Source organism: Solanum verrucosum, unplaced genomic scaffold (assembly GCF_900185275.1).
Source record: "Solanum verrucosum unplaced genomic scaffold, falcon-dt-bn FXZP01000277.1, whole genome shotgun sequence".
Taxonomy (NCBI): Eukaryota; Viridiplantae; Streptophyta; class Magnoliopsida; order Solanales; family Solanaceae; genus Solanum; species Solanum verrucosum.
The window spans coordinates 203,439-226,747 of record NW_026019945.1 but is presented as its reverse complement, the minus strand read 5'-3'; the positions used below and the strand labels follow the sequence as shown (position 1 = coordinate 226,747).

The following is a 23,309-nucleotide window of genomic DNA, read 5'->3' as shown; positions in this document are numbered from 1 at the left end:
CTCAACACTCAACAGGCATAAAAGGATTAAGTTTATTCTTGATTTACATTATTTTATGGTGTGCCTATGATTGCATATGTAGAGGAAAGATACAAGAGGACTTAGGCAAGTTCCTAGTTGGTTAAAGAGCTAACTTGTTATTCACCATTAATCACCTTAATTATAGTAGGCCATACTTATCTTTCTTCCAAAGACGCAATGAATAAAATCTTGATCATGAGTACACACATAGAGCAAACAGCACATGAGACCCCATCTGAAACAAAGACTAAAGGATAGCTTGTCTTTGTCATTTGAAATAATTTAATTAGGTCCCCAATTAGAACCATGAAACAATGACCTTCCAACCATATTCACCTTTCCATCTAGCAATATTCATCTTCTCAATAGCATATTTAAGTATTTTAATTAATGAAACAAAGAAGGAAGGAAGGAAGGAAGAAATTAAGAGAAGATGAAGAAGCTGAATTTGTTATTGAGGAAGTGTAAGACTTTGTCTAGCCAACTAGGAAGAAGCTCATCTTATAGTAGTTTAAGGTCAAAGTCCACAAGAGAAGATTTTTGGAATGTGGAATCTCATCAAGATAATAAAGAAGATTTTGAGACAATTCTTGTTGGCAACTCAAGAAGGAAATATGTGATAAAATCAAAATACTTGAGCCATCCACTATTGAATGCTCTAATAGAGAAATCAAAGCAGAAGCATGGGGAAAAAGATCATCTTTCTGTTAAGTGTGAGGTTGTTCTTTTTGATCATCTTCTTTGGTTGCTTGAAAATGCTGACCCCAACAACCTTAATTCTGATTCATTTGAGGAATTGGCTGATCTATATGTTGTTTATTAATGTGAATATTTTCATTATTATTCTACCTTTTGTTTTCATTTCTCTAGTCAAAAATATGTTTCAAGTCTAGTATTTTTTCATGTAATTAGTCTTAATAAATGTTGAGTGACTATCTTTCTCATAAAAAATGAGATGGATCTTAGTTTGCTATTATATATGCATTTTCATCATTCTTTATTCAAGTTGTTGATATCCGATGTAAGAATTATAAATCAATAAATTCCATTGTGTTTGGTAAATTGTGATTGTAGTACTGGTTTTAAGGAAATTCCACCACCAAGAGTAGTGATAGGATGAATATAATTCCTAGCCTTGCGAATGAGAAAAGTTATGATATGGAGCACATCTCCCAGCTAATGAGCTTATGCGGTGAGAATTCAAATTATGAATGTGACACGTATTGAATTAAGGAAAGGACATACACTACTAAGGAATGTAGATGGATTGAAATGATCCCTCCTCGAGTCCAGTGAATGAAAAAAATCACAAGTAAAAAATGTTATGCCATGGTAATATGTAATTAAAAAATCAGTAAATATCAAATACCATATGAAAACACAAAAAGAAAAAAAGGAAAGGAGAGTCCATCTTAACGCAATAAAAGCAATAGTTAAACGTTTGTAAAGATTTCTTAAATGGGGAAAGTGCTCTTCAACATGTACACCATTCTTATAAGAGAGTATCCTTAAAGATAATTTTTTCTTTTTTTTACTAATTATATAAATGTGACTCTCTTTTAGAATTTGATTGCACAAGAAAGCGTAATGAAAAATTTCAGTAGCTTAATTGGTTGACTAACTAAATCTTCACTTTATTGGTGAAAGTTTGATTCTCACATGTTTCCCTTCCCCATTTTAAAAAAAATGAAAATAAAATAAAATAAAATATAGAATCTATCTCGAAAAAAAAGAAAAATGTTCTTATGAGGCCTGAAATTCAAATTGGGCCCATAAAAGGGTTACAAGGCGACCCGTCCAATTTATTCAGTGGCCCGCATATGATACTCTCTCCTAACCCCCCCACCCACCCCGCGCCATTTCTCCAAAGTTGCCGATGGACAACATAGCATTTGTCACACTCTCCAATACTTGTAGTGAAGAGAAAAATATAATACTCTTAACACTGGGGCCTCTCATGGCGTAGCGTGGGTTTGACTATGTTTGCAGCCTTTTGTTTTCCTTTCCCAATTTCATATCGAGTTTAGGCTGCCTATGTGAGGTAAAAAAAACTCATCTTTTTTTTTTCTCTCCAAGAATCCATCACTATTGCGATTGATCTTCCTTTTTTCACTTTCTCTTCTTCATGCAGAGCTATCTTCACACACCCATGTTTTTTTTTTAATTTTCCAGGACCCCATTAATTTTGTTCCCTGAATTTGTACTGTGCCCAATCTTTATCAAAATAAGTGCTTTTTCTTCAATATTACTGTATTTATTATCCGTTTTTCCTCTTTAAGTGTTTCTTTTCACTTTTCCTATTCCTGGTTCTGTTGCTTTTCCTTGGTTATGTATGTTTGGCTGAGAACTTTTTGTTTTTATTTCGGTTGTTGGAGAAATAGGATATATTGGACCTCAACTAGTTTGGGATTGAAGTATAGTTGTTGACATATTGTTGATTGATTATGGTTGTTGTTGAACTTATTATCTATTTCTGTTGAGAAAGCTACCTGTTTTCCTAATGCCGTGTTGATTGTTGAGGCAGTTTTATCATCTTAAGAGGTTCATTCTTTCAGATTTTAAAGTAGCTGAGATAAATGATGTGATGGATAATCTTGTTGTAAGCTGTGGCTAACTAAAGGAAAAAAAATCTTGCCATGTTTATCTGGTGCCATAACACATTTGACGGATCTAAATAGCTTTCAAATTGCTTACTATTCACTTTATAGAGTCTATATTATCATGACTTGTATTGGACTGGAACAATAAAGTTACTCACGGCCGGCAGTGCTATAGTTTCTTTTAATCATTTGGATCTTTTTTACAGTCTTCCCTTTGGTGATGTTAACAATATTATATTCAGGAGATACGTGCGTTTTGACTGTACGGACTTTCATTTTCATTTTTGAGACTGAGTTTACTGGATATTGTTAAATCTTTTAGTTAACGTTGCAGCTTTAATTAAAGAAACATGTGAAACAAATTGGAATTTATGCTAAATTGTTGCATTGGCCGTTCTCTGTGGTTCGAGCACTGTTGTTCCTTTATCAGTTTTGACATAGATTGCTAGAGCATACCTCTATGATAGCAAAGATCTTGTCCTTGAAAGTCAAACTTTAGGGTGAATTTTTGGTTTTCTTCCTGTTGGACTTTGAATAACAAGTTTGTCAACTATGAGCAGAAATATGGATCGAGCAAGGTTAAATAAAAGAACCCGTTGCTCAGGTTCAACACCGTCAGAGGAGTCAGCCTTAGATCTTGAAAAATACTGTTGCAGTTATTCTAATCTTCCTTCACTTAGTCCACCAACACTTCAACCTTATGCATCGGCTGGACAACACTCTGAGAGTAATGCTGCATACTTCTCCTGGCCTAGTCGGCTAAATGATGCTGCTGAAGAGAGAGCAAACTATTTCGCGAATCTTCAGAAAGGGGTTTTGCCAGAAACTCTTGGCCGATTGCCCGAGGGGCAGCGAGCAACAACCTTACTTGACCTCATGACTATAAGGGCATCTCATAGCAAACTCTTGCGTTGCTACAGTCTTGGTACAGCAATTGGTTTTCGTATTCGACGTGGTGTTTTGACTGATATACCAGCAATACTAGTGTTTGTATCCCGGAAAGTTCACAAACAATGGCTTAGTCCAATTCAGTGTCTACCTACTGCTTTAGAGGTGATCAAAAGGATGCCTAATTATCTTTTATTCTATTTCTGTCACCCTCTCGCGAAAGATTTTCCTGAATTAGGACAAAAAAAGATGATGAAACTTTTACTTCCTTATAAAAACAAAAGAGGATGAAATTTACTTCATTGATTTTCTTTTATCTTCTCGTGCTGTATTCCTCCCCGTCACTTTTCCCGATAGGGATTGTTCAATTGTGTGAATTCAATTATTATTAGAGCCCAAAGAATCAATACTTGCTAAGAAATGTTATTCTTGCTTCATTTATTCCTTAGTTTTCTCTATGCTTAAATATGTTACTTATCGTCAGGGTCCTGGAGGTGTGTGGTGTGAAGTGGATGTGGTCGAGTTCTCCTATTTTGGTGCACCAGAGCCGACACCCAAGGAGCAGTTGTACACAGAGATAGTCGATGACCTGCGGGGTAGTGACCCATATATTGGTTCAGGATCTCAGGTAGTTTGATGTTTATCACAACTTTTTACTCTAAAGATGCTTTGATTGAGTTTTGATGAGTTCATATGATAGTTGAAGTCTAAGTAGAGTCCTAGAAAATGCATCAATTAATTTTCAAATCCCGCAGGTTGGGCAAATTTATGGTAAGTATTGCTATTTTCATGAGTCCTGTTAGTAGATCGACTCTAAGCATCTTGCATAGAACAACTATTTGGGTGTGGCAGATCCTTGGAGTCATCTGCTTCTTTGCTTCTGAGCACATTTTTATTTTTCTGAAGTGCTTATCATTCAGTATTGGAACTAGATTTATGCTTACCATATTTTTCTAAAACTTTGCAGTAAGGACAACTTATGTTAGTCTTATATTACTAAAAGGCATCTAATAATTTTGAAAAGGGTGGAAGAAATGGATGATGATTTCCTGTAATGTGTCTAAGAGCCCATAAACTTTATACGTGCACAAAGACACTTTTTGACACCTTTCTCCATTATTTGGTTAGACTCACATCCCTTCTGAGTAAATTGGTTAGTCATCAAATCAGTTGAGTTCCTTTGAAATCTCCAGCATTTTAAATTGCATTCTAGCAAAGGTTAATACATTAAAAAGGGACTCGGGGAAAGGTTTTGTTTGTCAACAAGTTAGTTGAGCTTCTTTGTTGAGATCTCCAGTCGTTTTTAACTGCATCTTAGGAAGATAAACAATTAAAGAGTCTGCAGAAGAAATCAGATGTAAACTACTTGTTTGGCTTGTCAATTCTTTCTTCCCTAAGGTTATCACTCTGATCGTACATGTTAATTCACCACATTTTATTGGAAATATTTAGGTAGCAAGCCAGGAGACATATGGAACCTTGGGTGCTATTGTGAGGAGCCTGTCAGGCAATCGACAAGTTGGTTTCCTAACAAACCGGCATGTTGCTGTTGACTTAGATTACCCAAATCAAAAAATGTTTCATCCTTTACCTCCAACACTTGGACCTGGAGTATATCTGGGTTCAGTGGAGAGAGCTACATCTTTTATCAGAGACGACCTTTGGTATGGCATATTTGCTGGCATAAATCCAGGTTAAGTGTTTCTTCTTACCTTCTTTCCTGATTTATGTTGGAAGGAAGAATGTTCTGATGCTACAAATCATTATTGAAATTCGCTAAATGAATAGTGGATTATGATGCCTCTCCTTGTTCTTTGGTAAATATGTCTTGTGATACTAATCCTTTCTCCATCATCAATTCATATCTGTCATTTCTCGGATAGAAGAAGGTTATGTAAACACTTATTCGAGATCTCACTAATCAGATTCCACTGTATTGATCCATAAGGTGTTGTATGAAATGAAATATAGTCAAATGATAAAAATGAGGTTGTCTTGTGATTATATTTTCATCCTGCCTCCACAACATATCATGGATTAGATCTCTTATAGTAGAACTAACTGCAAGGGAAACCCATGCTAGAAATCTTCATTTTTGTTTCTTTCTATGTTTTTAGATAGATGAAAAGTTATTCTTTGCGCACTTGCATGTTACCTGCTCTGCTCCTGAAGGTTCTTAATTTGTTAGAGTTATTATTTTTCTTGTTGCATTGGTAATATTTCTAAATGTGGAATTGATTACTCGTGCAGAGACATTTGTTAGGGCAGATGGTGCATTCATCCCTTTCACAGATGATTTTGATATGACCTCTGTTACTACTTCGGTTAAGGGCATAGGGGAAATTGGAGATGTCAAAATTATAGATTTGCAATCTCCTATTAGTAGTCTCATTGGAAAGCAAGTGACGAAGGTCGGAAGAAGCTCTGGATTGACTACGGGGACTGTCTTGGCATATGCCCTTGAATACAATGATGAGAAGGGGATTTGCTTCTTGACTGATTTTCTTGTCAATGGAGAAAACCAGCAGACGTTTGACCTTGAAGGAGACAGTGGAAGTTTAATCGTTTTAAAGGGTGAGAATGGGGAAAAACCCCGACCAATTGGTATTATTTGGGGTGGAACCGCAAATAGGGGACGGCTTAAACTAAAGGTGGGACAATCTCCAGAAAACTGGACTAGTGGAGTTGACCTTGGGCGCCTGCTCAATTTCCTTGAACTTGATATCATCACCAAAGATGAAGCTCTAAAAGGTTTGTGGTCTTCAGCACTTGATTTCTGCCGTTAAAGAAAGCTGATTTTTTCTTTTTTGGTTACATGCACAAAAAAACAAATCTCCAATGTGTTTTCCCCCCTAAATGTATCTTTTACCATTGTGCTTTCTAATTTGTTTATCAGGCATAGGGCTTACAGTTAGTAAGTGATGTTGAGACTTGAGAGTGATACATCCCAAGTTTTTTCAGAGGGGTGGTTGTAGAAGGAAAAACATGCGTGATTTAGAGTGGACGAGAAGCTAAGAAGCTCAATGGATGACTAGATCTTTAGAGACGTACTGCGAGTTGTTAGATCTAACTATACTAAATTGGCCTATTAGAAGCCACTTGGCAATTGGCTGATTATCTTTCTCAAAGTGGGCAAGTTTCATTGGTTGACATCAAAATTAAATTAACCATATCTTTATCAAAACCATCTCTCTAGATTTAGTAGTTTGTATTTTGACATTTGTTGAAAAATTTGTGTATGCAAAGGGTTCCTAGAAGGCATGATAAATTGCTTTGTAGAATTAGTTAATTAGTATCCCATTGTTTGCACATTAGTTCTCAGGCATCCAGTAGGTCTGTTTAGCTTCAGAATTCAGAAGCACCTGTATAATGACTTCTTGAAATGACATGCTCAATTTCCTCTAGTGACGTTGTTTGGGTAGACGATATGCCTTTCTTCATTTGTATAATGTGTGTAGGATAAAGCAAGTGAATTCCATCCCTTCTGCTAACCGTTAGTATTTGCACCACAAGATGGAATAGAACTAAGCTGACTCCCATTCTTAATCCCAATCCATGGAGACAAAATAATGTCTATTCAAAGTGATGTAGGTTCCGTTGCTTTAAATCCTGTCACATCTGTAGGACTTACTCCGATAAATTTACCATTTCATCGATGTACCCTCTTTTTTCCAATTAAAAAATCTACAATTCTTTGAGGGTATGCTATAACCTTGTCTGTGTCCATCACTGGTGTAGTTGCAGTGCAAGAACAGAGAGCTGCCTCTGCCACAATGGTGGGCTCTACGGCTGGGGATTCTTCACCTCCTGATATAATGCTTCCAAAGGACAAAATAGAGCCTCTTGGGCTTCACATTCAACAAATTCCCTTGGAAGATGGCATTGGTGGCCCTGATATAAACTCTTCACCTGTGGAAGCTACATTTAACTTGGAAGAAAGTGGGATCAACTTTGATGCAAGTGTTGAACATCAATTCATTCCAAGCTTCAATGGGCAACCTCCGGCTAATCAAGACGATCATCGTGATAAGTCAGCATACGAGAATCTCTCAGCTCTTAGGAAAGGCTCTGATGAAGACATCAGCTTTTCTTTGCAGTTGGGTGGTCATGAATCCAAGAGAAGACGTTCAGAACCTCCACCAAGCGCAGATGAACCAGAATGATTTTCTCCTTTTATCTGCTGGTACATTTTACTTTGAGGTCTTCCACGGAAATGCATTTGGTGTTTGGTTCTAAAACAAAGAAAGAGGTCCAATTTGGTTTTTGAGGTGCTAAATTTTCATCATGTGGCCATTGATGGCAACCTGTGTATGAAGAGTTTTTGTATTTGAACATGTCAGTAGTGCAAAATCCAATTGTAAAATACATGCAAGTTAAAAATGAGTCTGCTTTCTTGAGCTATTTTGATTCATGGCTCCATGCAGTCTCAAAATCATCAACATGAAAAACTTGCCTTTGATGTATATTTACTTATGCTGGATATCTTAAGAAACCAAGTGTTGAACGAAAAGAACCGAATGTGTGTATATATATGTATTGCATGTGCATGTGTTTATAGGCACTGCCAGTGCTAGGATTTTTTAATAAGGGGTTTAAAATTTGAAAACTAAACACACAAACTAATCGAAGGGGATTTGACATCTATTATATATATATAAAAAATAATTTTAATCATGTATAAATAATACTCCTTCTGTCCCAATTTATATGACTCACTTTCCTTTTTAGTCAGTCCCAAAAAGAATGACAGATTTCTATTTTAAGTAACAATTTGCCTATAAAATGTCTTTTTTACCCTTAATGAAATGATTTACAACCACACAAATTTCTATCATTCATTTTGGATCACAAGTTTTAAAAGTCTTTCCATTTTTCTTAAAGTTTGTGCCAAATCAAAGTACATCATATAAAATGGGACGGAGGGAGTAATATTTTCCGCTGAATGGGTTCAGATGAACCCTAACAGAAAGCTGGCTCCGCTCCTGGGCACTGCGGTTAAATGGATGGGTTATAATTGTTCTTTTATTATTTATTTAATTCTCAAATCAAGTTAATAAAAATCCTTTACTTGTACTTATCATGACTATATAAAAAAATCGTGAATGAATCAATAAGAAATTGAAGGTACTTTGTAAAAAAAATAATCACAAGATACCTTTATTTGGACACGCTATTTAACCAAATTTTTAGGCTTAAATGATGGTGCCAAAGAGTACATGTTCAATTTGTTTGGGTCCAACATTGTCCATCCATAGGGCTGTATCTTAGAAGCCCAAATGCTCCAACACAAGAATGGGCCTCCAATAATTTCTGTCTCCGGCGATCAGCTGAACGACCACTGTTCCCCGCGGCTGCGAACTGTTCTGTTCCTCCCTTTTCGAGTTGTGCGTTTCGCTCTATTCCTCTCGCATTTGGATTCCTCCTCTCCCTCTCTCTCTCTCTCGATATTGAGACTTCCATGCTTGGTGAAATCGGTTGCAGTGCAGCGTCTACCTCTGGTGCGTTAAAAAGCCTCAATTTTTCGATCTTCAAGCTCAACCTTTTTCCTTATTCCTAAACTTGTCACATATTTATAGCTTGTTATCTGCTAAGTTTTTTTTTATAGGCGATACCTAGTAGTTGGGATTAAGGTTTAGTGATGTTGGTATATTGGTTGCTAATAGTGTTATTTGTCTGTTAAATACAGAGAAATTGAACTCAAATTATTGAGTATAGGATGAAAAAGTTGGTCCAGTAGGGATATTGATACTGAGAGTTCATATAGTCGACCTCAATGGTGGAAGTTTGTTATTTTATTTCATTTTATTTTCTAAATTGACTGGTTTTCTATTTGTCATTCAGTGGGTATGGTCTCGAGTTAATATATTTCAGCACAAGCAGTGCAAAGTCTAGAGGATTTCATGGCAGGCAATGGCCTGCCAGCTCTGGGTCGTGTGAAGCTCAGTGATTTGGTACCATTGGAAGGTCTTCCTTCCGATTCGTATAAATTATCGGTCTCAACTTTGTCACAGTCATTGGCTCAGTATTCAGCTGCCATTATCCAGCTATCCACAAGTGATGGAGCTCTTTTAAGGTCTAGTCTAGAGTCTGCCCGACTTTACTTTCAACATAAACCCTCTTATCCTTCTGCAGATGTTATTCATTCTGATGACTCTCGTGAGTGGTGTAAGACCTCTGGTTACCATGCAGATCCTCAACAATGGCAAGAAACTTATGATTTCAGGCCAGGGCTTACTCCTTCGGAACCCACCAGTGATATTGATTTCCCTCCTGCTGGTTTGTCTGACATATTCTCTTTGCTTGGAAGAGCAGCAAGAGATATATTGGATGCCATCAGCTTCTATTTAAATCTGCGTAGCTCTCCATTTACTGAAATACTTGATAATGTTCCACTCAGAAACCGAGAAATATCATCCTCTGTATTATCCGTCTGTTGTCATGCCAGGCCATCTTTTCAGGGTGCTCAGCACCATGGCCTGACAACGCAAGAGGATGGTCAGTTAGGGATGTTCTCGGATCATGAGCATCAGGTTGACAGAAGCCTTGTTACAATTGTTAAGTCGGATAGGCCTGGTCTACACGTGAGAGATTTTCACGGTCACTGGGTTCTTGTGGATGGTGATCTTGGCCCCCAGGAAGCAATAGTTTATCCTGGCCTTGCATTATATCAGGCAACTGCGGGCTATATCAGCCCTGCACTTCATCGGACGGACATTGGTAATCAGCAGGGTAGCATGTATGGACGCTGTTCCCTTTCTTTTAAACTTATGCCCAAGTCCATGACCAACCTCAATTGTTCAGAGATGCGGGCTGCTGGTCACGGGGTTGAAGCTCAATTCCAGCTTCCCGTACCAGTTGATGACTTCATGCAGAGATCAACTGATCAGTTGCTTATCAGGAGCAATTTCCCTACATTCAACTTTCCAACAGTCCAAGATGGTAGGACATCCTTTTTTTCTTTTTTCCTATTTGCATTATCAGTATGGAAATGAAAATCTAGAATTATTACTTTTTTGTTTCTATTCTCTTTTTTATATTTAAATGAATTAATAGACACGATAAGGATAAGGTGACTTAGAATTGGCTTTCATGGATGGTGCTCCCTAATGTTTTCAGTTGGAGTGCCAGTTGACAACTTGATTAGGAAAGAAGGTTGTTCATAATCTTGAAACTTCTATGGTTTTTGAAAAATGTGAGTCTAAAATAGCGTCTAGTTAGAGTTATCATGATTATGAGTCCACACAACTAATACCTCCGAACAGAAGTATTAATTTTTTTTTTAAGGATGGTAATGTATTCCTGTTTATACATAAATACATATATATATAAACAAAGCACAAAGATTGTGCTGGAAACCAAAACATGGGTGTTACATCAGAGAAAAGAACCTCAAAACAGCATTCCTTCTTCTTCTTACATGGAATCCAAGACATCTTGACTTGTATTAGGATCATCTATGCACTCAGAATTAGACCAAAAACTCAAAAGAAGGATACAATTCATCTTAATTTTCTGTAAGGAGCTGGTTGTAGCTTCAAAATATCTTAATTCCTTTCCTTCCAAATACATCCAAAGAAAAGCATTTGGTGTTAATTTTGAAGATTTATTCAGAACAAAAACACAATGCTGACTGAAGCTGCTGTATCACGTATGATTGTGGTCAGTAATATGAAAAATTTTGTGACAAGCTTAGCCGTTTTTTAAAAATTGGAAGTGAAAGGTCTTAGTTTTACTTGTTGAGGACCTGAAGGGCTGTTATTATCTCAAATATCTGGAATGACTTTCAAACATGGTCAAAGTAGATAAAGCAGGCTCTATTGGTTAAATTTTATGAGTTAAAAGGTGCCAGATTCTGTTAGTTTCTTTCTGTATCACTGTGAAGGAGGTATCTAGAAGCCGAATCTACTTGCAGTTTCAAGTAATGGAACTAAAGAAGGATGTCTTTTTATTGTTACATTTTCTTGTGTTTTATTCTCCCATGTTTTCTCGTAATTCTGATAGTTTTGGTGTTTTTTACGTTTCCTCAAGCAATATATTACTGCTGGCTGGATTTTTTAAACATTGAAATGAGCTCTTTTCTGCTAGTATTCATTAGTAAGAAGCTTTTAACAACAGGTCCTTGGATCGATGAAATGCTGGTACAGGATCTATGAAGCCCATGATGAGGAGGAGGAAGAGTAACTCAAGATCTAAACCTCTTCCACCTTCAAAGAGGTTGAGATTGGAGGCACAAAGAGTTCTCAAAGAGAGAGTTCAAGACATAGCTGATAAAAAGGGCATCAAGCTGAGGTTCTGCACCTTAAAGGATTGTGAAAGTCACATCCAGTCACTTGATTGCCCATGTACGAACATAAGAATGGAAATTGGATGGCCACCGGGAGTTCCATTTGTTCACCCACATGATCTCCCAAATAAGGCTAAGATTGGATTTCTTGAAACATATGAACCTGGTTGGTCTGCAACTCATGATATGGAGTTGAGCCTAATCGATCCCGGACAGCCAAGTCAACACACTTCTAACTGTAACTATCATTCCCCTAATTAGCCTTGCTTTTCTGCATCAGTAACTTTATTTAAGCAGTAGACGTTTCTGGTTTCTTTAGTTGCTTATGCATGAGAGATGGCGTATAAGTTCACATCTTTCCTATCTTCTGCATTAGCCATGTTGCTAGTACCATTAATCCATTTGAAGAAGCATTTCTATTCATCTACTCATGCATTCTAGAAGTTCACACCCTCCCTCCCTGTTCTTTTCTTTTTGGCTCTTGTATATACTGAAAGCAAAAATGTGTTTTGCAGGAATCTATATCGCTATCAGAATGCTGCCTGATGAGTGCTTGGATTCATTATACCAATATTTGGCTGCTTAATTATGCTTGTCTCATGCAGATCTTGCTAATTTGTATACGAATTTCAATTAAGATATGAATGCACAATGAGCTTTTCCTTTGTTTATCCTAATCGTTGTCCCTGTACATATTAGTTTGTAAAATTTGATGGAATATTAGTTCTAAATTCCCAATGTACTCGTAGTTTTCTCGGCTCTCGTACTCTTAGCTCTTGTGGAGCATTTTATGTTGGCCAAAGAGTTTGAATTTATATAGTGGTTGGATCTTAGAAGCTAAGTTAACTTTCCCGTTTTCATTTTTCAACCCCTATTTTGCTATTTTATTCAACCAATTGGACCGTTATGTTGTTGGATCAGCATTGGCTTTTTCTTTGATTCCATATATTATGGTGTTTGTAAACTTTTGTTAATGTCAATGTTTCCTCTACTGGAGAGAATTGTAAGAGGATAGTAAACCAACAATAGCAAATAACAATTATGCCTCAGTCCCAAACAAGATGAAGTAGAATATTTAAATCCTCATGCTTCATTTAAACACAACTCACGTCAAGGGAAAAAAGGATGTTAGGTTCTTTCATCAGACGTGACAATGAGCCCCTTTGGCACCCTTTTTGGTTCAGAATGAATGTAAACTATTTCTTTTCCAATATTTCTACAGAGACAGCGTAGTACAGAGCTTTATCTTCTACAAGAGCAATTACATTACTACTAATTTAAGAAAAATAACGCAACCGGTGGATCAACAGAGTTTGCCCAGATATGTTAATCGTTCCTTGTCAGCAATCGGGGGAACACTGCGATTGCCTCATAATTTGCTACACTTTCTGTTAATCACCACGAGGCCAAAACTGTTGGGACTTCAATATCCAGTAGGTCCTCGCAATTGTTGTTGGTTCTCAAATGGTAGTTCGATGGATGCTGCATTGCCATAGAATTCTTCCAGGTTGTAGTACTCACGCTGCGGAGGAAGAAATAGATGAACAACAACATCACCTGTAATTAAGAGAGGCATGGAGCGACATATCAGCAAGAAGAATAACACATTTCATGGCATACTACATGGTTGCTGCAAGGGTCAAATAGTAGCACATAGTATAGCATCGCCTTATCAAAACAAACCACTCATGTTTAGTCCTTATAGCATTGGAGGTAACATTCTTTCTGACCCTGACCATAACATATTTGGCCCCCCTGGGATAGCTAGTCCATGTTTTAACCAGAAGTTAACCTTTGCACGGGATGATTTTTGAAAAGCACTACCCATATGAAGCAGGGCATGATACAAACTAATGCTCTCTGGCGGGGTCAGAGATCTCTGTGCCATGAACCTTTAAACCCCCTTTTCTTGCTCACCTGAATAATAACGGATTTTTGCAAGTTCCTTCATGGTTTGATACCTTGTAACAGTTAAGCACCATGTTTGGGTAAGTTATGTTGGACAGTTTGAAGCAACACAGTTACAGTAAGTAGTCGGAGGAGTGGGTTAGTCAACAACAAAGTTACTGCCTTCTAATCCTAATGTGCAGAAGGATATTGTCCCTTAACTGCACTGGTTTACGTATGAAATTAAAAAATAGGGGTGAATCAAGAACAAGGGCAATAGATAAATTCATATCCAGTGAAATTCTTCAGCCATGACACAAATAATAGCAGGACTATTGAAGTACCATGAATTACTTACCAAAGTCTAGTAGCGTCCACGAGTTGGGTTTTGAATCTCCAGAAGCAACTCTTCCATATTGTTCCTCAGCCATATCTCTTACTCTGGTCCTTTATGAGAAATTTAGACAAACTTCAGAATTACAAAGAACAATCCTCAATCCTCTTCGTCTATTTATTCATTTGCGATTATTTATGCTGCTGCTGGTTAATATACAATAGAAAACCTCAAGTTATGATATCATACCCAATGGCATCAATCTGTGGGCGAGAGAATGCAGTAGCAATAATGAAAAACCGAGTCCAATATACTAGAGGCTTGACAAAGAGAACCTTTATATCTCCAGCCTTGACATCACTTGCAACTTTAGCCACAGCCATTGCAACTGCATAGAGGGAATAGCACTGTCAATGATTTCTGCCTAAAGTCAATCATCATATTCATTCTCAGATTCTAGTGTGCTTTTTTGGATTATATCTTTTATAATTTTCTGTAGTTTGTTGATGATGCTTAAATAGTTTAGGTAAAAATATTTCACCACTAATATACATTAAAAGTAAGCAACATAATCAGTAAATGTCACCAAAACAACTCAAAGATATAGTAAGCAAAAAATAAAAATAAAATAAAAAAAATAAAAATATATATATATATATAGTAAGCAAAATGATGTGAATCAAATTACAATTACCTTTGGGCTCTACTACCTTAAATTCTATAATATAACTAACAATTATATTAACGTAAAAAAAACTTACAATTATGTTAGAGAGTTCTGATATAAATAATATTATCTGAAATACCTTCTGGTAGGACTACTATTAGATTGAAGGGCAATGAAAGAACATGAACATTTTAATGCAAAGAGTTCCTACACATAAGAATGGAGGATATTCATGACATTTTCAATGAGATTTTTGACGGAACAACAAATGAGACATGTATGGAATTGATTAAGCGACTAAAATGGATGGTTTTTAAGCTAAAAAGGTTCTCAGCCTATTTTTTCACAAGATAGAGGTCTAATGCAATTACATCAATCATAGGGGGGAATACTCTTTTTTCCCCAAAAGGAAAATAACAAAAACAAGAATATAGATGCTCCATGAGTTATGAAATTAAAGTTGGTCAACACGTTCTTCGATATCATAAAAACAAGGAAGCTAAAAGATAAAAATCAACCGATGTTCCTAAGATAAAACTATAAGCTAAGAGGTACATGCCACCATGAAAAGTAAAACTATAAGCTATGAGGCTCAAAGATTCGGCAACATGAGAAAAAATCAATTCAATTAACAATTTAGAACAACTTACAGGATAGGCTTTCAGCATCATCATCAATCTCCTCACTTGCAGGTTTTTGGTCATTTCTTTTGAATACCACTTTCCCATGCGTTCTTAGGAGATCATCAAACATGTCATCTGTATCTTCACTTACATTCTGTACCAAAAGTATTCATGTTAGGTGCAGCATCAAGCAGAAACATTATCATACATTCATATTTTCCATTTTTGGCAAAGGATTTGTTCTAAAATATTTGATGTTCTAGAAAAACAAGAAGCATTAATTGCTTTTTCTCCCAAAAATTCACCCTTGTTTCTCCAATTAGTGGAGTGTTGATTAAGTGAGACATTTTAGAGAGATAAAAAGATAGTTTGGACATATACAAAAACCTTAAGATGTCACAACTCACTTTATTGAGTATAAACTATCTTTTTTTCCAAGTTCACTCACTTTTGCAGAGACTTTTATCATATCTAATACAACTAAACCAACAGCACAAAAATAAAGGCAAAGGCTACAGATTCTCTTAATCAATGTCTTCGGAAGGGGCAGTAAAGTTGTATTAACAGTGAAATGCAGTTAACTCTTTCCTCTTTCTATTAGCAAAGCCAAGATTATCCTTTGAGTTAGCTGGAAAATCTAACAAAACATTCTTTGCAACCAGAAAAATAAAATTTGAGACTGCTAATTAACAGGTTCTTTTTTTTTTATAACCGAGAAATCCGTCTGTGACCCGCCCTTTGGACCAATCACAGCCTTCTAAACTCTGTGGATAATGGGTGCTAATTAACAAGTTCTTGTGTAAAATTCAAATAAAAAATTGGCGTTCAATTCACAATAATGCCTTCTGAACTTCAACAAAATGCAACAACTATGACTTCAACAACAGAAAAATCCAAAACAATTCGCAAATAGTGGTGTAGCTTCACAAGAAAAGAAAAAGGGGGAAAGCTTGAAGCTTTAGGGAATACCGAACCAATTGCCATTCTAGAAAAATCCATAGAGCTGCTTCTGGAAAATTTCAGATCTTTATAATGAAATGGGGTATAATTAGAGGAATTCAAAGTTAAAGAATAAAGCTTTCTGGTGTTAGCAGCAAGCTTAGCTTCCGTACGACCGCCGGAGACCAAAATTCCGGTGGAGGGAGTGCAGGGAAGAGGATGAATGCAGGAGTGTACTTTCATTTTTCAATATGGGGTTCGTTATTTAAACTTTTGAAGATACTGCTCAAGAGTTTTATAGGAAGAGGATTGTATGGGGAAACTCTGTTGCTTGCACCAAATAAATTTTCTATCTTCTCATCCTATATAAGTATCTCTCTTTAATATCTCTGTCCCATTTTCGTCCTATTCTGGATAAGATGGATACTTTCATGTCATTCCCAAACATTATGTGTATCAAAGTGTCAATTCCAATAAATGTTGAACTAAAAAATGGAAAGTATTTCATCCACAAAAAGAGTTTCACTTCATGGTTATAAGGGGAGGAAGAAACAAGTTTTTTTTTTTTTTTTAACCATGTTGTAATGGTTAAGATAATGAATAAAAAGAAACGTCAATTTAGAACATAGTTAAGAGTTATGACTACTATTTGGCTTAAAGGTGTAACTTCACTTCTTAACGAAGGCTGGGCGAGCCATCGTTATCCTGATTGTGCAAGATGGAAAGAAAACAACTAATGTGTTCCACTTATTGAACAAAGGTTCTCTGATTGGTTTGTGGCGCCTGAATGCTGAAGCATCCTTTGGGGATCATCTCATCATTCATACAGGGTGGATGAAGGGGTTAGTTCATGAATTTTTCTTTTTCTTTTGCCGCATTTTATCCAAAGGGTTGAAGGGAGATAGTGCATCAAAGTGTTCATAAAGGGTCAACTTGATACTCTTTCCTAAAGATCTCATATGAGGGAACCGTCTTATTACTAGTTGTGATACAAAAGTTTCAAAAAATAAAGCCAATGATAGATTGCTAGAGTCCATTTTAAGGAAATATTCACTTTGTACGAATCCGTTGCATAAATGAAGCCAACGGTAGATTACACTTTGGGTAGCTTACAACAGTTGCACAAATTACTCACAATCCATATGAAACAGAATCCGCCAGTACAACTTTTCTACAAATCTGCAAACATTCACCATTCCTCAGATACACTGAAGGCTAACAACCAGCTGAACACTCCAAATTGAAGTGGAAATGCTACACTATTATACAAAGTATTCAAATTCTATTGCCGATACAGTTACAATGATAAGTGGACTCAATCCTATCGTAGGGGTGAAATATAAAATTCCGATCTCTATCCCTGTTATTCAATACATCAGATTCATAGGCAGAGGTCGACCATAAGAGCATAAGCTTTACTCAGTTGCCAAAAAATCCTGGACCTGCTTTGGAGAGTAGTTCCTGGCCGGCATCTTCACCCATCCGTATCATGTCTTCAGATGTATAGGGTCCCTTTCTAGAGGTTTCAATAACTGAAATTAAGGGAGACAAGATTATACATCAATAAACATAAAGAATACGTAACTCACACATCCCTCAGAATTCTGTAACTAAGGAGTAACGTTTACCTCGAGTTCCATCTGGAGAGGCAACCAATCCTTTGAAAATACAATCTCCATCTTCACCTCGACAGGCATAGCCAGCAATTGGGGTGCGACAAGACCCATCCAAAGTCGTCAAAAATGCTCTCTCACAAACTATTGCTAATCTGGTTTCTTCATGATTTAACGCGGCAATGTAATTGGCCTATAATTGCATCCGATAACTATGAGCGAAATAAAGCCCTCAAAAAAGGAGAAATGAACAATGGTAGAGCAGGAAATGTTTTTGTAATAACAGAGAAGAGTGCTAAATACCATTGTCTCATCATCACTTCTGCAGGCAATACCAATGGCCCCTTGAGCAACAGCTGGTAGCATATCCTCTATAGAAAGGATCGATGATACATTTTCTGTCATATTCAGACGCTTAAGCCCTGCCAGTGCCAATAATGTAGCTTGAACTACCCCCTCATTCAGCTTCTTCAACCTTGTCTGAACATTGCCTCTGAAATTCTCCAACACCTATAAACAAAATTCACATAAAATAATTAGCATGACTTGTCAAACTAAGTAAAAGTAAAGAGGAAAAGTTGTTAGATTGGCAGAACTGAGCTAAATAAGAAAATTCAGGCCAGAAGTAACCACCATAAAAAATTTCACCACAAATTTTGCTTCATCTAAAAGATATTCAGATATGGAAAACTTGAGCTTCACATTTGGCTTATTAAGAAAACAATTACTGCTCCTGGAGCATACCAAGCCATGTAACATATCAGAACAAGTAACAAACAATCCTCAATTTACTCTTTCTTCGTTCATTGGTCATCCTACCCACATTTTTGAGCACACATAATTTCTTTAATTATTTCTCGTGTCAACATATTTCTAATTGTTGCAAACAATCTAGCTCCAAGTAATAGCATAAGTAACCTATTTAACTTTCTAGTTTTTACCTTCATAGAAGGCATATATGCACCAACACAATACATGAAGCGACTCAAATAAATTATGGTTGCAGCTTGATGGAAAATTTTACGGAGACTCTTAGTTCACTTTGTTTCTGATATCAACACACACTCAGAGATTGGTAGGTCTTCTTCAGAGACTATGATGTGCTATGTAATAGACTTACATTGAGTGAGGGATAGCGGTGGAGAATCTGGGACTTTCTCCTCAGTGAAGCAGTACCAATTGTGCTTCCTGATGGAAGTTCAGCCAGGGAACCTGCAGTTAAAGAAATGAATGCATCCCTCACATCTTCACGTGGAAGGTTGCACGGTAAGATTGTCTTCTCTGGCAGATATGTGGGCACATCTTTCATTGAGTGGACAGCAATATCAATATCACCATTGATGAGGGCTTCGTCTATTTCTTTTGTGAACAACCCTTTTCCACCAATATCTGCAAGAGGCTGACTTAATATCTTATCACCTGTGGTTTTTATTATTACTATCTCAATGGCTCCCTCTTCAGCCAGGTCAGGATATGAGGCTATTAGCTTTGCTCGAGTCTCATAAGCTTGGGCAAGAGCTAGGGGGCTGTCCTACACAAGTAATTGCATATGTAATCCATAAGAGAAGAGTTTTAGCAAAAGCACTTCATAGATATATCAGTCAGTTTTTCAACATTATCTTTATCAAAAAAAAGAAAGATATATCAGTCAGTTTCTATCATCCCACCCACACACGCAAAAAGGAGAAAGAATGAAGAGTTAATCCAAATCGATGTTGAAACTCATCCCGTACACATTACATGGTTGTTACCAAATATGTTCATGGAATAAGGGAAGTATGCACAAGAGATTTTTATTCATCAAAAAGAATATAGATTGGCTAGAAAATATATGCCAGGGGGAAAATGCAAGGAGAAAAAAAGGGTATATCTACTGCTAACATTAGTCAATTTCTAACAGGCAAGCACAAAGAGGAGTCAAGCATACAAAGTTGTATTTTTGTTTTCCCCATAATGCCAGATCCCCTTAAAAAGCTTACATTTTGACTAACACTAGCACACATCTTAACTAAAATACAACACATTATCAATAAAAGCATAAACATGACCATTAACTAATGTGGAAACAAATTGGGATAAAGCTAATCCAAAATATGTCCAACTATCATCATTACATTACAGGGCAGCAAAGGTCAGTAGGATTATATATCTACTCTTCAAAAATGCCTACGGGTGTGTGCCAGATCCTTCAAAAATGCACTACTTTTGGAGGATATGAGAGAATAAAGTTAAATCTAGATTCTGTCCAACTATGGGGCCATTACCCTCGCATTTTCATTTCTGATTACTAAATGTGCTGAGACTATTGAACTAAATGACACCTCAGTGAACAATATGGTTAATTATACCCTCAATGCCACTGACAATTACTCCCTCTGTTCACTTTTACTTGTTCATTGTACTTTAAATACACTAATCAAGAGAAAAACATAAGACTAAAGCATTAATTATTTAATCTCGAATCATTTATCAAGGCATAAGACTAAACACCAATTTTAGTTGGTAAAAGCCGCACATCCAATTTTTCAGTTGAAAGACTGTAACTTCAATCTCAGATAAACCCAATTAGGCATTTTGTACAAATGGATTGGGTAAAGAATTGACAGTACCTTCCTCGTGTTCCAACTCTGATGACGGCGACCTTAGTTTGAGCTTGCTGTTCTACAGCAATGGAAGCCCTGGTAACGTGGACTCGCCGGCGTTGAACTGAAACTGCAGATTTCCGGCAAGGCGAAGAAAACCCAATTGGTAAAAGGGAACCGGAGCTCAAATTTGAAGCATTTAGAGTGACAAATTTCTCCATTTTCGAAGGAATTGATTTGAGAGAAAGCGAAGGTGTTTTTTCTTTGTTGTTGGCTACTTATCCTCAAAGGTCATCCAGCTAACATCAGCTGTTTAAAAATCTTAAAAAGCGGCTTTTGGGCCCACTTGCCGTGTCTTTAACCACTAAGATGCTGCCACCTCATTTTCTCACCTTTGCACCTCAACCAAATCCACGATCCAGAAGGAAAGAAAATATACATAAAAGAAAAAGAAGAAAAAATCAAAATGTTTTTTTTTTAACAAAGAAATGCAAATAAGGTCGACTATTTAACAAATTAGATGATTTGTTTAATTTTGTCATCAACTAATTTTGAGAAAAAAACGATGTCTTATTCCATTACCTATCAAATTTAATATTCCTTTATGCAAGAAAATTATTTGGACTAAAGATTACTATGAATTTAAAGAATCTGATATATATATAATTTTAGAAATAATTGATGTCATTTTCAAATATTTTCATTCAAGAGTTATTTTGTTGGATAATAATTGATAAAATACATGACCTATTTTATTGACATCCAACAAACAAAAATGACTTTATTCATAAGTACTCATTTCTATAAATTGGATGAGCATCCAAATTAACTCTATTTTTGAACTTTGATAACTTTAAGAATGACCATATACATGTGTAAATCAACGAATTTTTACACAAATATCCGATTGGTTATGTGGGCTTGCTGTTTAATTATGTTAATTCTTCTAAACTAATCGAAAAGTAGCCATATTTGGCAAATTAGTATAACTCGATGAAGTTGCATATCATTCATATTGTTATTTGAGTGTACAGATTCATATACACCAGAATCAAGGTATCTATATATATATATGAGATGGATGGAAGAAACGATCAATAACGATCGAGGTCTAAAATAGATGTAAGTTCATCCCAATAATCTACATTATTCTTTAACAACAACTCGAAGTTCATGTCTGATGAAGGTTGTTGAGTAGTACACAGTATTGATGATGAGCTCCGTAGCAGCTGTTGGTCATTACTATTATTTGTTGATGATGTCATCATGTCTTGATGAACAATATCATGATGCTTCACAGTTGGAGCAGTACCAAAGCTTATTATATAATCTGAAGAATCCGCACTGCATGTTTCTGAGTCAACTACTGGGTTTCTCTTTGCTGCTGCTGCTATTCTCCATTCTGCAGCTACACATGACTTATTTCGCTTAATGATTCTACATAGAGTCCAAACTTCCTGCAAACGATTAATTATTGTGTGAGACATAACATATATAATTAATAAAAAGTACTGAGTACATGGTTACAATATGTAGCTTACTTACAGCTTCTTGAGCAATGGTTTTAGCTTCAATGTGTTTAGTAGATTTGTCATTTTCAGAAGGAAGTCGAAACTCATGCATCATCCAATCTGTTTTTGTGCCTTTTCCAGCACTACCTCGATAATAAACCAATGACTTCTTCAACCCAATGCATTCAGTAGAATTATAAATAGGTTTATCAATACCAGTAGCCTTCCAAAATCCACAACCAGTCACCCTATTTGGTCTAACACTGTTTCTATATTTTCTCCCTCTTTTGCAAAAGAAGTACCATTCCTTTTCTCCCATGTTGCTTGACTCTGCATGCATGCACCCAAAATTAATTTAAAACACACACATCAAATTAAAGATATATCTAGAGTGCAAGCTAGCTAGCTAGCTGGAGCACCTAGAGCATGCAGAAATAGCTTAATTCAAAACACATACACTCAAAATTCTGAAATCCTACTTACATGTAGGTAGATAGATATAAGAGATTTAAGTAAGTAGATATATTTATATATACATACTTGGAAGATCCCAAGGTTCATATTTGTAGATATCAATCTGTTTGATGAGTTCAATATTGATAGGCGGCCTTTTCTCTACTTTCCTCCTTAGATAAAACCCTACTAGCTCTTCATCTGTTGGATGAAATCTGAATCCTGGAAGTGCCATCTCAGCCTGATCCTCCTCTTCTTCTTCTCTTGTGTAATATTTGCTTGTGCTCATCTTACTTTTCACTTCCATAATATTTTCTTCTTAACTATATTATAACTTGATCAGATTGATATATCTTAGCTTATTCTTGTTCTTGCTTGATGAGTAGTTAGCTTTGATATTTATATATAAAGAAGAATGTGATGTGGAATACTATTAAATCAAGAACCTCGACTGGACTTGGGTCAAGTCATGATTTGTATTGACTTTAATTTTTTGTTTGAGGGACCAAATGATAGTATATAGATATCCACTCAAAATTCAAATTATATTGGAACAAGTCTTCAGTCTTATATTTGGGCTTGTCATCATTATATTTTATCACCATGGTACGACTTATAAGAATATAGGTGCCCAAATTCCTTCCCCACCTAGAAGCACACTCAATTCAGTGGCATCGCAGAATCAAAATATAAATAAATAAACAAAAATAAAAAATAACAAGTAATAGTCATCATATAACAAAGTCTAATTAGCTGATTGCTACTATTGGTGACGTTGAATTCTTAGTTGGGAGAAAATATTTACTACTCTTCATTGCTAAAGATAGTCACCATATAACAAAGTCTATATCCCACTTTCTATTTCTTCAACTAGTATAGCTAGTTAGAAAAAGGTTCACGTACACTC

At 36.2% G+C, this 23,309-nt stretch overlaps 6 protein-coding genes across 7 annotated transcripts; 3 read left to right on the top strand and 3 right to left on the bottom strand.

Annotated features, from left to right (window-relative positions):
• The first annotated feature begins 300 nt into the window (after positions 1 to 300).
• Positions 301 to 844, top strand: LOC125807307 (auxin-responsive protein SAUR76). Its single transcript, XM_049487005.1, has one exon. It carries the CDS (start codon positions 455 to 457, stop codon positions 842 to 844), a length of 390 nt encoding a protein of 129 aa, XP_049342962.1. The 5' UTR covers positions 301 to 454.
• A 1,032-nt stretch (positions 845 to 1,876) lies between these two features.
• LOC125808668 (protein NARROW LEAF 1) lies at positions 1,877 to 7,934 on the top strand. The gene is made up of 6 exons (XM_049488331.1): positions 1,877 to 2,062; positions 3,182 to 3,674; positions 3,994 to 4,137; positions 4,962 to 5,202; positions 5,760 to 6,260; positions 7,248 to 7,934. The coding sequence occupies exons 2-6, from the start codon at positions 3,186 to 3,188 to the stop codon at positions 7,670 to 7,672; spliced, it is 1,800 nt and encodes a 599-aa protein (XP_049344288.1). The 5' UTR covers positions 1,877 to 2,062; positions 3,182 to 3,185; the 3' UTR covers positions 7,673 to 7,934.
• Positions 7,935 to 8,842: 908 nt separating this feature from the next.
• On the top strand, positions 8,843 to 12,626 carry LOC125808687 (uncharacterized). Of its 2 annotated transcripts, XM_049488354.1 has the most exons (4): positions 8,846 to 9,007; positions 9,351 to 10,448; positions 11,654 to 12,031; positions 12,309 to 12,626. In XM_049488354.1, coding segments are annotated over exons 2-4 (1,419 nt in total). In that variant the 5' UTR covers positions 8,846 to 9,007; positions 9,351 to 9,409; the 3' UTR covers positions 12,311 to 12,626. The 2 variants fall into 2 exon arrangements, with proteins under 2 accessions (XP_049344303.1, XP_049344311.1); XM_049488346.1 differs by lacking the exon at positions 12,309 to 12,626 and having other exon boundaries at positions 8,843 to 9,007; positions 11,654 to 12,176.
• Positions 12,627 to 12,903: 277 nt separating this feature from the next.
• LOC125808759 (protein Iojap, chloroplastic) lies at positions 12,904 to 16,625 on the bottom strand. The gene is made up of 5 exons (XM_049488421.1): positions 16,274 to 16,625; positions 15,332 to 15,458; positions 14,264 to 14,402; positions 14,039 to 14,127; positions 12,904 to 13,350 (listed from the first exon to the last, which is right to left on the bottom strand). Exons 1-5 carry the CDS (start codon positions 16,484 to 16,486, stop codon positions 13,217 to 13,219), a joined length of 702 nt encoding a protein of 233 aa, XP_049344378.1. The 5' UTR covers positions 16,487 to 16,625; the 3' UTR covers positions 12,904 to 13,216.
• A 751-nt stretch (positions 16,626 to 17,376) lies between these two features.
• Positions 17,377 to 20,739, bottom strand: LOC125808715 (porphobilinogen deaminase, chloroplastic). Its single transcript, XM_049488370.1, has 5 exons — positions 20,466 to 20,739; positions 18,977 to 19,382; positions 18,160 to 18,366; positions 17,872 to 18,049; positions 17,377 to 17,775 (listed from the first exon to the last, which is right to left on the bottom strand). The coding sequence occupies exons 1-5, from the start codon at positions 20,657 to 20,659 to the stop codon at positions 17,663 to 17,665; spliced, it is 1,098 nt and encodes a 365-aa protein (XP_049344327.1). The 5' UTR covers positions 20,660 to 20,739; the 3' UTR covers positions 17,377 to 17,662.
• Positions 20,740 to 21,532: 793 nt separating this feature from the next.
• On the bottom strand, positions 21,533 to 22,709 carry LOC125807299 (transcription factor JUNGBRUNNEN 1). The gene is made up of 3 exons (XM_049486993.1): positions 22,490 to 22,709; positions 21,984 to 22,279; positions 21,533 to 21,895 (listed from the first exon to the last, which is right to left on the bottom strand). The coding sequence occupies exons 1-3, from the start codon at positions 22,707 to 22,709 to the stop codon at positions 21,533 to 21,535; spliced, it is 879 nt and encodes a 292-aa protein (XP_049342950.1).
• Positions 22,710 to 23,309: the final 600 nt, after the last annotated feature.

Excerpts from the sequence above, each read along its gene's own strand:
- LOC125807307 (XM_049487005.1), top strand. The coding sequence starts at position 455 with ATGAAGAAGCTGAATTTGTTATTGAGGAAGTGTAAGACTTTGTCTAGC.
- LOC125808668 (XM_049488331.1), top strand. The coding sequence starts at position 3,186 with ATGGATCGAGCAAGGTTAAATAAAAGAACCCGTTGCTCAGGTTCAACA. Across the intron at positions 3,675-3,993 it reads GTCTACCTACTGCTTTAGAG|GGTCCTGGAGGTGTGTGGTG; the intron begins GTGATCAAAAGG and ends ACTTATCGTCAG. Across the intron at positions 6,261-7,247 it reads CAAAGATGAAGCTCTAAAAG|TTGCAGTGCAAGAACAGAGA; the intron begins GTTTGTGGTCTT and ends TCACTGGTGTAG.
- LOC125808687 (XM_049488346.1), top strand. The coding sequence starts at position 9,410 with ATGGCAGGCAATGGCCTGCCAGCTCTGGGTCGTGTGAAGCTCAGTGAT. Across the intron at positions 10,449-11,653 it reads CTTTCCAACAGTCCAAGATG|GATCTATGAAGCCCATGATG; the intron begins GTAGGACATCCT and ends ATGCTGGTACAG.
- LOC125808759 (XM_049488421.1), bottom strand. The coding sequence starts at position 16,486 with ATGAAAGTACACTCCTGCATTCATCCTCTTCCCTGCACTCCCTCCACC. Across the intron at positions 14,403-15,331 it reads TGATGCTGAAAGCCTATCCT|TTGCAATGGCTGTGGCTAAA; the intron begins GTAAGTTGTTCT and ends CCCTCTATGCAG. Across the intron at positions 13,351-14,038 it reads GTGGACGCTACTAGACTTTG|GTGATGTTGTTGTTCATCTA; the intron begins GTAAGTAATTCA and ends TCTTAATTACAG.
- LOC125808715 (XM_049488370.1), bottom strand. The coding sequence starts at position 20,659 with ATGGAGAAATTTGTCACTCTAAATGCTTCAAATTTGAGCTCCGGTTCC. Across the intron at positions 19,383-20,465 it reads AGAGTTGGAACACGAGGAAG|CCCCCTAGCTCTTGCCCAAG; the intron begins GTACTGTCAATT and ends TGTGTAGGACAG. Across the intron at positions 18,050-18,159 it reads GAAGTGATGATGAGACAATG|GCCAATTACATTGCCGCGTT; the intron begins GTATTTAGCACT and ends ATGCAATTATAG.
- LOC125807299 (XM_049486993.1), bottom strand. The coding sequence starts at position 22,709 with ATGGAAGTGAAAAGTAAGATGAGCACAAGCAAATATTACACAAGAGAA. Across the intron at positions 22,280-22,489 it reads TGAACCTTGGGATCTTCCAA|AGTCAAGCAACATGGGAGAA; the intron begins GTATGTATATAT and ends GCATGCATGCAG. Across the intron at positions 21,896-21,983 it reads AAACCATTGCTCAAGAAGCT|GAAGTTTGGACTCTATGTAG; the intron begins GTAAGTAAGCTA and ends AATCGTTTGCAG.